The sequence below is a fragment of the Bos mutus genome, chromosome 3, assembly GCF_027580195.1.
Source record: "Bos mutus isolate GX-2022 chromosome 3, NWIPB_WYAK_1.1, whole genome shotgun sequence".
In the NCBI taxonomy this organism is placed as follows: domain Eukaryota; kingdom Metazoa; phylum Chordata; class Mammalia; order Artiodactyla; family Bovidae; genus Bos; species Bos mutus.
Genome location: NC_091619.1, coordinates 31,411,381 through 31,424,449, shown reverse-complemented (window position 1 = coordinate 31,424,449; position 13,069 = coordinate 31,411,381). Strand labels below are relative to the sequence as shown.

Below are 13,069 nucleotides of genomic sequence, written 5' to 3'. Positions count from 1 at the left end.
CTCCTGTGAAGTCAGGCCCAGGAAAGGGAGTCATTGAGGGTTGGAAGGCGCCCATTGAGAACAGGCCTCTTTACTGACCACAAGGTGGGACATGAGATAGGGCTTTGGCAGTGGCCCCACCTGTGTTAGCTCAAGAAGTCCTGTTTGAAAGGGGAAATCAGGTCAGGGAGGCTTGCATGACATTTCCTAGCCTGAAGATCAGGCATGCGTACCCTTCAACTTTGAAGTCCCCAGGGTGGTGGAACCCGTGGCCCTTATCAGAGTGGGTGTTGTGTAGTCTGGGTGCTATCTTAATGTGTTTGTGGAGTGGCCCGAATTTAGGGGCTATCTCTGCAGCTTGGGCTCCCAGCCAGAGGGAGCCCCGTACCTTCTATAAGAGCTGTGGGAGTGGGCCCTGGCTACAGCAGCGGCTGGACCCAGATCCAAGATGAGGTGTCTCGTGGTGCTACTTGCTGTCTTCGCTCTCTCCCAGGGCGCTGAGATCACCAGGTGAGTGTCAGGCCCCAGGGGAGGGAATGGGCATCGCATGCATCTGCTCTGAGTGGGTCTCCCTCGTCTTCCAGCCATCGGCTCCCCTCGGGAGACCTCGAGGAAATGCTGCAGGTTCCTGGGATAATCGTTATCAGTCAGTTTTGCCTTTTATGTTGGGGCCTTTTCCTTTAAAGCGTTCCCCTATTCTTCAGGGTGTGGTGAACAAGAACAGGGGGTCAGATGGGCTGTGTGGGAATTAAGCACACAGCTTCTGGAGTCAAACTGCCTCATCCTCAGCTTCATCATGAACGTAAGGTAAACTTGTAAATTTAGGATGACAGAAGTATCCACCTCATAGGGTTGTCCTGAGGGGTAAGTTGGTGCTGTTTAGTCGCTAAGTCATGTCTGACTCTTTGTGATCCCATGGACTGCAGCCCACCAGGCTCCTCTGTCCATGGGATTCTCCAGGCAAAAATTGGAGTGGGTTGCCATTCAGTTCTCCAGGGGATCTTCTCTACCCAGGAATCAAACTCGAGTCTCCTGCATTGGCAGGCGGATTCTTTACCCAATGCGCCAGGGAAGCCCTCATAAGGGGTACATGAGTTAGTATTTATAAAAGGCTCTGAAGAGTGCCTGGCACATTTTAAGAGTTATGTGTGCATCTGTTAAAGTTCTCTGTTGTGCCACATCCTTTGTGGGTGAAGTTTCCAGGTTTTCTCCCAAAATTATAAGTGGTATTTATTAAGTGCTTGCTACTAGATGCCAGACACTTAACTAGGGCTTTACCTATACTCTCACTAAGCCTCAGGGATTAGGTAGATAATATTTTTTGCATTTCACAGGTGAGGAAATTGCTGTTCAGGAAGGGTCCTTGAGCTGTCCAAGGCCTTGTGGTTAGGTATGAAGGAGCCAGACTTGGTTCTAGGTGGATGGGCATTTTTTTTTTTTTTTGCTACACCGTGCAGCATCTGAGCTCTTAGTGCCCTAGCCAGGGATTGAACCTGTGCCCCCTTCAGCGGAAGCATGCGTTCTTAACCACTGCACCACCAGGGAAGTCCCGTGGACTGGCACTCTTGCCATGACACCACACTACCTCTGGTTCCCAGGTTCTAACTCTGTCAAGGCCCGAGCCCAGGGAAATCTGAATCCATCCCTGGGAAGCAGGGTCCCTAAAAAGGGGTCTGGTGCCTTTCACCAGTGGGGGCTGCAGGTGGCGGTCTTAAAAGTGAAGTTCTTTCAAGTGCCAGGCACCTGGCCGGCTCAGCATGGCATCTGGAGGCAGAAGTGAGGTGGAGGTTTCTGTGGTGGCTGGAGCTGCAAACGTTCAGGGCTGTATTCCTGGTTCTTAGCACAGGGCAGTAGACTGCCTTCAAGCCTCGCTTGCCTTGAGGGTGGCTTTGTGGGTCCTGTGCCGAGACAGGACAGATCAGCAGAGTCGCAGCTACTACTGTGAGAGTCACCAGGCACTCAGCCTGTGGATCTTGAGCTGACTGGGAACCAGAGTTGGAACAAGCAGAAAGACATGGGGACATGGGAAAGGACAGCTGTGGGCTTGCTCCCAGGAGCTCAACCCAACCTCCTTCCTTTCGGGCTGAAGTCCTTTTCTGTCATCAGAGACAAAGGCTGAGAAACGTCTGGAGAACCTTTCATTTCTATCAATAGATCAGGTCCCAGCCAAAGTCACACATGAGGGCTGGGGGCGGGAGGCACCAGAGGAGAGACCGTCATTAATATACAAGGCATTCCATATGGGATCCTTTTGAGACGTGAACAACGTGAGAAAACCCATTTTCTTTATGAGTGTTAAATCTGCTTCCCTTTTATTACTCTCAAAGCTCTTTCACACCTGTAGGCTCCAGTTATCCTTAAAACAGCCCCAAGGAGAAGGACCACGTGACTCAGAGCTGGGTGACATTGGGAACGATCATGCTCTAGTCTTCCACTCTGCAGGAGAGGAAACTAAGAGCTGGAGAGGTTAAGTCACTCAGTTCGTCCACAGCAGTGCCCGAGAGTGGCTGGAAAGGAAGAGATAATCCATTTTGCACAACAGTTGAAGCTCAGAGGGCCTTGACCAGCCACCAGCTGCCGGAGACCAAGTCTCCAACCAGCTTCTGCTGTTTTCCTTCTTGATTCTCTTCCTGCTGATCTGCCTCCATCATCTATCATCTAAACTCTAATCATATTCACTGGGGACCATGCTCTGTGCAGAAACAGTCTGAAAAAATTCCACCCATGTTAGGCTGCCCAGAAAGCAGAGAACAGGGGTTGGCCAAGGGTGGGAGCATAGTCATAGCTTTTTCCAGAGTGTAGGGGACACCATTTTCTTCCCCACACAGTATGCTCCTGGAGGGTAGAGACAACATTTTTCATGTGTCCCTGGTACCGCATATGGTGCCTGGCACATAGTAGGTCCACAGCAAGAATTGGAGACTGAATGAGAATATGCCGAGTGTCTTTCAAACAGCGGAGCTGCAAACTCATTGTGTGTGTTAGTTGCTCAGTCGTGTCTGACTCTTTGCAGCCCCATGGACTGTAGCCTGTCAGGCTCCTCTGTCCATAGAATTCTCTAGGCAAGAATACTGAAGTGAGTTGCCATTTCCTTCTCCAGAGGATCTTCCTGACTAGGGATCAAACCTGGGTCTCCTGTATTGTAGGCAGATTCTTTACTGTCTGAGCCACCATGGAAGTCCAGGCACCAGGGAAGCCCATTAGTGGCTTATAAAATACATCGATTGAGTCTCCACCACCATTAAAAAAGAGAAAGGAGTTGTAAATATCAGATTGCATTGCAGTTGGTAAAGGCCAGCATGGGCTAATGTAGAACACAATTTTTACTTTAGGTAATGATACAAAAATGGAGAAGTAACTTATGGGGCCCAGAGCCTCTGGGCTCCTCTGAGGCTAGGTGGCCCTGGGGAGATGCCCACTTCATCACTAATTCTTCCCCTCTCCTCAGGATCCCTCTGTACAAAGGCAAGTCTCTGAGGAAGGCGCTGAAGGAGCATGGGCTTCTGGAGGACTTCCTGCAGAAACAGCAGTATGGCGTCAGCAGCAAGTACTCCGGCTTCGGGGAGGTGGCCAGCGTGCCCCTGACCAACTACCTGGATGTGAGTGGTTCTGCCAGCTTTCCAGTAATGATCCCCACACAGCGTGATGGACACCCCGCCCCCCTTTCCCTCTTTCAGGAACCAGAGAGCCCTGTGGGGGTGTGTGAGGCTGTCTCCCACCCCTCAGTAACTCTCAGGAAGCAGCAGGCCCTGCAAAACTGGTCCTCCCACCTTCGAGGGTCTGAGCCCGGATGACCTGCCCGCAGACAGCATCCCTTGGGGACACATGGTCTGCGCCCAGATCCAGCCTCACACCTGACTTTCCAGGTCCAAGGAACCCACATCTTAGGTTTCCGGGGCAGGGAGGGGGCAGCTGGTGTCAGTTGCCTGGGACATGACAGGAGTGCCCCCTATGCCCTCTTCTTTTCTGGAGCCTGTCTCTCTCATCTGTCACTCAGTAAACAACCCACCCTTTTTCTCTTAGGTGCCCTCGTTTCCTTATCTAGGTCATCCCCACCCCGACCTGAGCCCCAGTTTTGACACACAGAGAGAGCCAGAAGGAGGTGTGACTGAGGCACCTTGGGTCTGGGGTCTGTACCTGGCTGGTGTCCCACCTCTGTGTCCCTGTCCCTGGCAGGTGGCCCAGGCTCCCTACCAGGCAGGGCTTACATTTTGCTCTAGTGTGATTCCAGCAGGGGTTGCAGGATTTGTGGCAGAAATCACGGAGCCTACAGAACCGAACAGGCACCAGGCTGGGCATCAATGCTCCCCAATCCTTCACGTGGTGCTCCCAGCCTGACCCGGTGCTGTCTGTCCTCAGAGTCAGTACTTTGGGAAGATCTACCTCGGGACCCCGCCCCAGGAGTTCACCGTGCTGTTTGACACTGGCTCCTCTGACTTCTGGGTACCCTCTATCTACTGCAAGAGCAATGCCTGCAGTGAGTGACACCCCTGGCCCCGCCCAGCCCTCCGCTCTGCCAGTCGTGGTTAGGGTGGCCAGGCTTGGGGTGGGATGTGTCTGTGTGTTGTGGGGAGAGCTGGCTTGGACATTCCCAGACTCCGGGTTGTGTCCTACCTCCTTGCTCAACCCTCCCACTGGCCGAAGACTGGGTAGATGTGCAAATCACAGATCTGATGTATAAAGCACCAGTTAGAAACGGGGGAGCTTTGTTTTATATTTTTGGTTCTGTTAGGAGTCAAGACAGACACCTTACCCTCCTGGGTGCTCAGTTTTTCTTTCTATAAAATAGGGCCACAGCATGCCAGTCGGTTCTAAGAGAATAAAATGAGAGGTACTGAGAAAACATTAAATATATGTAAGTAACTTATTTCTCCAACCATCTTGGGAGATCAGTGCTCTTTTTATCCTTATTCACCAGGTGAAGAAACCAAGGTTGAAAGAAGCAAAGAGCCTTGTTGGAAATTACAAAGCTGGTATAAGCTAGTCTCTGGAAACCATAGAGAGGGCTTTCCTTTTTTCTTTTTGTTTGGACATTATGAAGGTAGCACTGGGGGTCAGAGAGGTGGATTGAGCAGCAAAGAATAATTTTCTTGACTGAGCTTTGTGGGATCCAGACAGAACTGGCTGCTTATTTTCAATAGAGAGAATGGTTAGTATCGAGACCATATTCTTACGAGAGCTGGTAAGGATTTAGCTCCTGTTAGCACTGTCAAGCGGAGAAGGCAATGGCACCCCACTCCAGTACTCTTGCCTGGAAAGTCCCATGGAGGGAGGGGCCTGGTAGGCTGCAGTCCATGGGGTTGCTAGAGTCGGACACGACTGAGCGACTTCACTTTCACTTTCATGCATTGGAGAAGGAAATGGCAACCCACTCCAGTGTTCTTGCCTGGAGAATCCCAGGGATGGCAGAGCCTGGTAGGCTGCCATCTATGGGGTCGCACAGAGTCAGACACGACTGAAGCGACTTAGCAGCAGCTTAGCAGCAGCACTGTCAAGTGGAGAGAAGATGCTCTGGGTCCCACTAACCCTGAGCCTGTGTTCCAGAAAACCACCAGCGCTTCGACCCGAGAAAGTCGTCCACCTTCCAGAACCTGGGCAAGCCCCTGTCTATCCACTACGGGACAGGCAGCATGCAGGGCATCCTGGGCTATGACACCGTCACTGTGAGTGGAACCTGGGGCCAGCCCGTCCTCCCCTTTCCTTCCCCACCAGCCACCGCCCCACCCAGACAGCCTGGCTCTGGGCTGTGCCACAGCTGGTGCCAAGGGGCTCTTTGTGTCCTGTCCCTGTGGGTGGCCCCCCCGGGAGAGCATTCTGAGAGGGGTTTTAGCCAGCAGCAGCTGCAGGGTGTCCCTCCCTCCCTTCCCCTTTTCCTTCCCTTGTCAGCTCCCACCCGAGAGGCTTCTCTGGGTCCAGTTTCCATCTTCCCAACCCCTTTTTCACTTAACCTTGGCATAGTCACTGTGATCTCATCTTAAATTTAGTTCTTTCAACAACCCTTTGTGGAGAAGGCAATGGCACCTCACTCCAGTACTCTTGCCTGGAAAATCCCATGGATGGAGGAGCCTGGTAGGCTGCAGTCCATGGGGTCGCTAAGAGTCAGACACGACTGAGCAACTTCACTTTTACTTTTCACTTTCCTGCATTGGAGAAGGAAATGGCAACCCACTCCAGTGTTCTTGCCTGGAGAATCCCAGGGACGGGGGAGCCTGGTGGGCTGCCGTCTATGGGGTCGCACAGAGTCGGACATGACTGAAGTGACTTAGCAGCAGCAACAACCCTTTGAGGAAGTTAGTCTCACCCCCATTGTTCAGACGAGGGACCCGAGGATCAGATGAGCTGATAATTTGCTTGAAGTCACACAGCAGGTGATGGTGGGTGCTGTCAGACCCATGTCTCCGCCTCTCTGGATTTGACTTCACTTTATAAGTCATAGAGCAGCGCCTCCTTTCAAGTCAGAAAGCATCTGTGTCCTCTGGACAAGGGCTCCCTTTGCTCTCGGCCCTCTTTGCCTCCTGAAGTACTTGATTCAATGGCCGGCACATAGTAAGTGCCAAATACACGTTAGCATCTTTCCTTCCATCCTCACCCACCATCTAAAATTAAAATCAAGCAGTATCCCTGGGTGCTCATCAGTTTGCTCTTCCTTGAGTTCTTCCTGGGGTCTGGCTGGAGTCTTTTTTGCTGTGAGCCCGAAGGCTCAGAGAAGTACTTGTCCAAGGTCACACAGCTCATGGCAAAGCAAGGATGTGCAGCAAGGTCTTTCAGATGCACACTGCGGGCATGTTCTTTCTATCTATCCTGCTGCGCCCACAGCGCTTCCCTGGGAGGCGCCCCGGCTGCAGCCAATGGAAGGGCTGCGGACAGGCAGGGGTCCCTTGGAGCAGCCCTTGTTTCATCCCCTTCTTTCAGCTCACCCTCAATTTCTGCACCATGAGCACTGCTCTCTGTACCCCCGCCTGTGCCCTCTCTTCTGCTGTCAATCAGCCCCCTGCCTCGTCAGACCCATTCCCTCAAAACCACAGCACAGAGCTGAAAAGGGAAACATTTCTCTTAAGCGCCCATAACTACACTGCCCATAGAGGGGAGGGCGGGCTGACGAAGACGGGCTTGACCTGAGCCCTCTCTGGGCCCTCTGGCCGCAGGGCCCCCTGGTGGAGGTCACTCTGTCTCTCTTGCAGGTCTCCAACATTGTGGACATCCAGCAGACAGTAGGCCTGAGCACCCAGGAGCCCGGGGACGTCTTCACCTATGCCGAATTCGACGGGATCCTGGGGATGGCCTACCCCTCGCTCGCCTCAGAGTACTCGATACCCGTGTTTGACAACATGATGAACAGGCACCTGGTGGCCCAAGACCTGTTCTCGGTTTACATGGACAGGTAGGAGCTGCACCCAGCCTGGGCCGGCCTTCCATGGCCTGGCAGGGACCGTTGACTGAGGAGGGGCTACCTCTCGGGGACACTGCAATTCAAGGACACCAGCATCTAAGCACACCTCTCCTTGTTTCCAGGCACATCTAACCCTCTGTCTAAAGGCCCCAACATGGTTGTGGATGCAGCCAGAGTCCACTGGGCCAGAGTTTGACCTTCATTTCTGGCATTTAAAAAAACAAGCTTGACTCTATCTCTGCATAGGGGATTTTAACCTCTTTTTTCCTTCCAAAGTGATAGGCCTCAGTAATCATTTACTCATGTCATTGAGATTCTCAGACGCTTATAGCAAGCTCTGAGGGAGTTCAGGGTTCTCCTTTCAGTATGCAGGAGACATTAGAGAAAAGCCTGGAGCAGCTGGGAGAAGAGCTGGGAGAGCTCATCTGAAGCCTCTGGGGTAGAGGTGGGAGTTGGGGGTGGGAGAAGAGCAGGGAGGGGTCTGAATCGCCTCTGCCCTGTGTGGGGCTGGGATACCTCTTCTCAGAGCCATGGTGTCAGGGCCCGCTAACATGCCTCTCCTTGGTTTCAGGAATGGCCAGGAGAGCATGCTCACGCTGGGGGCCATCGACCCGTCCTACTACACAGGGTCCCTGCACTGGGTGCCCGTGACAGTGCAGCAGTACTGGCAGTTCACCGTGGACAGGTGGGCGAGGGGCAGCCTCGGCCCTGCCGGAGGCCGGTCCAGTGTGGGGCCGCGGGGATCCAGGGCGCAGCGCAGTAGCTCGTCCCATCCAAGTCTCAATCAGACGCTCCAAGGTCAAGGGTCCTTGATAGTGAGATTGCTGACCATTCATTTACACTTTATTAATAAGATTGTGTTGTACTGTGCTTAGTCGCTCAGTCATGTCCCAACTCTTTGTGACCCCATGGACTGTAGCCTGTCAGGCTCCTCTGTCCATGGAATTCTCCAGGCAAGAATACTGGAGTGGGTTGCATGCCCTGCTCCAGGGGATCTTCCCAACCCAGGGATCGAACCCAGGTTTCCCGCATTGCAGGTGGATTCTTTACCATCTGAGCCACCAGGGAAACCCAAGAATACTGGAGTGTGTAGTCTATCCCTTCTCCAGAGGATCTTCCAGACTGAGGAATCAAACTGGAGTCTCCTGCATTTCAGGTGGATTCTTTACCAGCAGAGCTACCAGGGAAGCCTTATCTGGGGCTTCCCAGGTGGCGAGAGTGATAAACAATCCACCTGCCTCTGCAGGAGACATGAGATGTGGGTTCTATCTCTGGGTCAGAAAGATCCCCTGGAGAGGAAATGACAACTCACTCCAGTACTCTTGCCTGAGAATCCCATAGCCAGAGGAGCATGGTGGGCTGCGGTCCACAGGGTTGTAAAGAGTCAGACACAACTGAAGCAGCTTAACATGGGCACTGTGCTTTTCCAGCACTACTATCTGCCAGGCATTGTGCTGGGCGAGAATGTGACTGCTTCATTTGCTCCTCACTGAAATCCTGTAGAGCGGTGCCATGATTATCTTCATTTTGCAATTTACTAACATCGAGTTTGAACCTCATGACCATCCCCTGGGGAAGTCAAGGAAGTCAAGGGGCGCTAATGGACCCATTTTGCAGATGAGAAGCCTGAGTGCAGGAAGGTTGGGGAACCTGCAGCAAGGATGTGGCAGGAGAAAACTGGAAACCAGATCTTTGGGCAAAGCGTGCGGTGCTCCTCCTACCTTCTCCCTTAGTGCATGTAACTTTGTTGTTTCATTGACTCTTCTGTCCCAGAGAAGGTCAGGTGGCCTCCATTTAGCCACTGCTGAGTTGGGAGAAAGTGATTTGGGTTTTTTTCCTCTGAGTTCAGGAAGTTATGGTGGCTCCAGGAAGGGACCCAAAGAAAAGGACCTGGGATGGCTAGGCTTCCTTTCTGCCAAGGTTCCTGGCAGGGGAGGCTAGAAGGGGTCCAAGGAGGGAGGGCTGGATGCTGGACCGCTGCAAGGCCACCCCGTCTCCCCTCTGCAGTGTCACCATCAGCGGTGTGGTTGTGGCCTGTGAGGGTGGCTGTCAGGCCATCCTGGACACGGGCACCTCCAAGCTGGTCGGGCCCAGCAGCGACATCCTCAACATCCAGCAGGCCATTGGAGCCACACAGAACCAGTACGGCGAGGTGAGCCCAGACCCTTATCCCCACCTCCCCAGAACCTCTGGAGAGGGAACTCCCTTTGCACATGGAAGCAGAGACAAAGGGAAATGATGAGGGGTCTGCTCTCCTGCAGCGGGGGCGGGGGTGGGCTTCACGATGACCTGGCTCTTCTAGCTTTGGCTACTTGGCATTGGGGCTCCTATGTCTCACACAGTGACAGCAGTCTGACCTTCTGTCCCCAGAGAGGGTCACACATCCCTGACTCTCTGAGCTTTGCTATGCCCTCCACCCATGAGTCTCCCTGCTTTCTCCCTGTCAGCTAAGTGCTCCCAGTGTCCTTGGGAGCTCTGGCTGGGCTTGGAGGGAAACATCGAGCCCAACCCCCCCTTGTCTCCAGCTGGTGTCTGTCCCTGGGCTGGATGACAGGTGGTCCCCATCAGTGCGACTCCCTTGAGATCCAAGAACTTCCCTGGGATCCTCTGAATAGCAGATCCTCCTCTCTGTTCAGCTCCAGTGCAGAGCAAGGGGTCCTGCCTGGAACTTCCTCTGGCAGTCAGATCACACTTCCTCTGACTTCCTCTGGCAGTCAGATCGCACCCATGGCCCTTCTAAGAGGACTTCCCTCCCTCTGTTCTTTAGTTTGACATCGACTGCGACAACCTGAGCTACATGCCCACTGTGGTCTTTGAGATCAATGGCAAAATGTACCCACTGACCCCCTCCGCCTATACCAGCCAGGTATGCATCTCCAGAGAGGAGCCTGGCTTCACCCAGCTCTCCTCCTCCCTCTTGGCAACTCGGCAGGTTGGTGATAAGTGGCGAGGTCTAGATGGACAGAACAGGTTGTACATTTAGACCACCTGGCCCTTCGGAATAGGATGAGGCTGTCCTGGGGGCAACCTCATCCTGGGAGAAGTAGGGCAAACCAGAAGGACAGACCCCAGGGCCCAAGGGAGGGTGGGGGCCACTTGTAGGAATCTCCATCCACTGTGCTGGCTTCTAAGCCCTGGGGCCTTGGGCTTTGATTAGGATTTTTCTTAGTAGCCTAGGCTTTGTGGACACCCAAACTTTGTCCCTACTGCCCTGCTGGCTTCAGCTTTAACCTAATCCTCAGCACCCCAAACAGTCAAGGCCTGGGGTCCCCAGACCTGCTCTGGGTGGGGATGGTCATCAGGGCCGTAGGTGCTGAAAGCAGGAGGGTGGGGGGTTGGGGAGGACAAGTGAGGGGGGAGGGGACCCACTAGGTGATCTTGGATTCAGTCACTTTATTTCTGAATATCAATTTCTTCATTTGTTGAGCAGACAAATCTGATACTTGTTTGCTTACCTCCAAAGGTGATTTCAAGGGTGAAAGGAGATAATAGATGAGAGGGTGATTGAGGGGGTGGGGTAGGGAAAGACAGCAACTGGGGTTGGAACCAACTTCATGTCCCCCTTCCCTTTCCCAGGACCAGGGCTTCTGTACCAGTGGCTTCCAGAGTGAAAATCGTTCCCAGAAATGGATCCTGGGGGATGTTTTCATCCGAGAGTATTACAGCGTCTTTGACAGGGCCAACAACCTCGTGGGGCTGGCCAAAGCCATCTGATCACATCGCTGACCAAGAACCTCACTGTCCCCACACACCTGCACACACACACGCACACATGTACATGAGCACATGTGCACACACACAGATGAGGTTTCCAGACAGATGATTCTCAATAAACCTTGTCTTTCTGCAAAGTCTGGCTTCCTTTGGGGCTGAACCCCTGCACCGCTCTGGGGGTGGGATGTGACAGTCACGTGGTGTGTCCAGCAGAGCCTGGGCCACATGCCTAGAGGGTTGGGGAGTTGATAGGTGGAGACCTTCACAAGGAAATTGCCCATTTCAAAATCAGGTCAGGATTTTAAAAACAAGGTCCATCTTGTCTTCCTGTTTCCTCATTCTACATATTTTTAGGGAAAGAGTGCAGTAAGGAAGACCTTTCTAGGCTGAGATTGTACTTGGGGAACAAGGACTTGAGGTGGAATTGAGTAGAGAATGTTCACCCAGGGAGAGAATAGCTCTAGGTCTATGGACTGTTAAGAGAAGGGCTTGACTGCCATTTGGAGAAGACAGTGGGACAGGCAGAGGGTACCTGGGAAGGTCTGAGGGTCCTGGGGTTGCCATGGGGAAGAACTGCAGCCCAGAGTCCCATCCTCTGTCTTAGAGGCTTCAAACCTGGCTCGCCAGTGCCTGAAAAGTGGCTACATTGCAGGGGCAGACCCATGTCCACCAGCTTACGGAGGTGGACATGTCTAAGCTCAGCAAGGACTGCAGATGTCAATGAATAGACCACCCAGGCTCACAGGCCCCTGCAGCTCCTCCTGAGCAGGGGAGAGGCCACTGAGGAAATACAAATATCAGGGGGTCAGAACAAGGGCATCTAGGCATTTGTCAGAGGTTTTTCTCCGTCATGCTACTTTGAGGTGCTGTGATGGGCAAGCCAACCAACCTCCTGGGGAAGTCCCAGGGCTGGGCTCCTTGGCCAAACCTGCGCATGTTTATTCCCTCCACCTTCCCTCCCTTCTCTCTGCATCCCTTCTAGTCTTTTCTCCAAAGGGGACAGTGCAATTGATCAGGCTTTATTTTTCTAAATCTCAGCCAGTCTTGTCCCCAGTATAGCTATTGTGCTTTAAGTCACACCTTTATAATAGCTGAACTCTCAGAGGGGGGACTGGGGCCTCGTTACTACCTAGTCCCTGCCCGCAGTGTATGCTGACCACACGTGCCCTGCAAAGACCTGAGGAGCAGGTGTCACGTAGCACATCTCTGAGAGCCTGAAGTTACAGGTTTGGCTGTGACACTTCACAAAGGAGACTGTCCTTTAGGAAGAGAGGGAGGGGCCCCCAGCAGGAGCTGTGGATGGTGTCCTGTTGACGGGACCCTCTGGGGGCATCTCCTGGGGTCTTTCCCAGCTGTGGTGTGCTGTGCTATGCTAAGTCACTGCAGTTGTATCTGACTCTGCGATCCTATAGACTAGCCCCCCAGGCGCCTCTGTCCATGGGATTTTCCAGGCAAGAATACTCGAGTGGGTTGCTCTACCCTTCTCCAGGGGATCTTCCTGACCCAGGGATCAAACCCACGTCTCCTGCATTGCAGGCAGATTCTTTACCTCTGAGCCACTGGGGCAGCCATACCCAAGGACAAACAAAATGGGGGACCCAGGGCTGTGGAGGTGCTGTGGCAGTGGCTTTCTGGGTCTGTGGCTGAGCCGCAGAGGGAACTGGGGCCTCTGGGAGGGCAGGAGCCAAGCTGCACTGTGGAGAGTGATGTGGAGGAAGGGCTTAGGTTGCAGTCCCCAGGGAACTGAAGGGCCTGGGATGGGTTGGGGCAGAGGAGAGAAGAGAATATCCTGGGACCCCAAGGGCAGAGGATCCTTGGTGCTCGAGCCTTACAGGATCAGAAAGGCAAGTGCGATGCTGAGTAAGTTCTAGCACGCATTAGGTGGCTAGTCTAAGCCTCACTTCTCTTATCTATAATTAGTGCTGCCTGTTTGCCAAGAACGAGACAGAACTGGGCCATTTTCAGTATTGTTAGGCTTCTTTTAGA

At 53.2% G+C, this 13,069-nt stretch overlaps 1 protein-coding gene across 2 annotated transcripts; it reads left to right on the top strand.

Annotated features, from left to right (window-relative positions):
- The first annotated feature begins 231 nt into the window (after window positions 1–231).
- Window positions 232–11,209, top strand: LOC102277564 (chymosin). 2 transcript variants are annotated; one of them, XM_005891276.3, is made up of 9 exons: window positions 233–489; window positions 3,428–3,578; window positions 4,339–4,456; window positions 5,524–5,642; window positions 7,161–7,360; window positions 7,941–8,054; window positions 9,377–9,521; window positions 10,137–10,235; window positions 10,946–11,209. In XM_005891276.3, the coding sequence occupies exons 1-9, from the start codon at window positions 428–430 to the stop codon at window positions 11,081–11,083; spliced, it is 1,146 nt and encodes a 381-aa protein (XP_005891338.1). In that variant the 5' UTR covers window positions 233–427; the 3' UTR covers window positions 11,084–11,209. The 2 variants fall into 2 exon arrangements, with proteins under 2 accessions (XP_070220145.1, XP_005891338.1); XM_070364044.1 differs by lacking the exon at window positions 7,941–8,054 and having other exon boundaries at window positions 232–489.
- The last annotated feature ends 1,860 nt before the right edge of the window (window positions 11,210–13,069 follow it).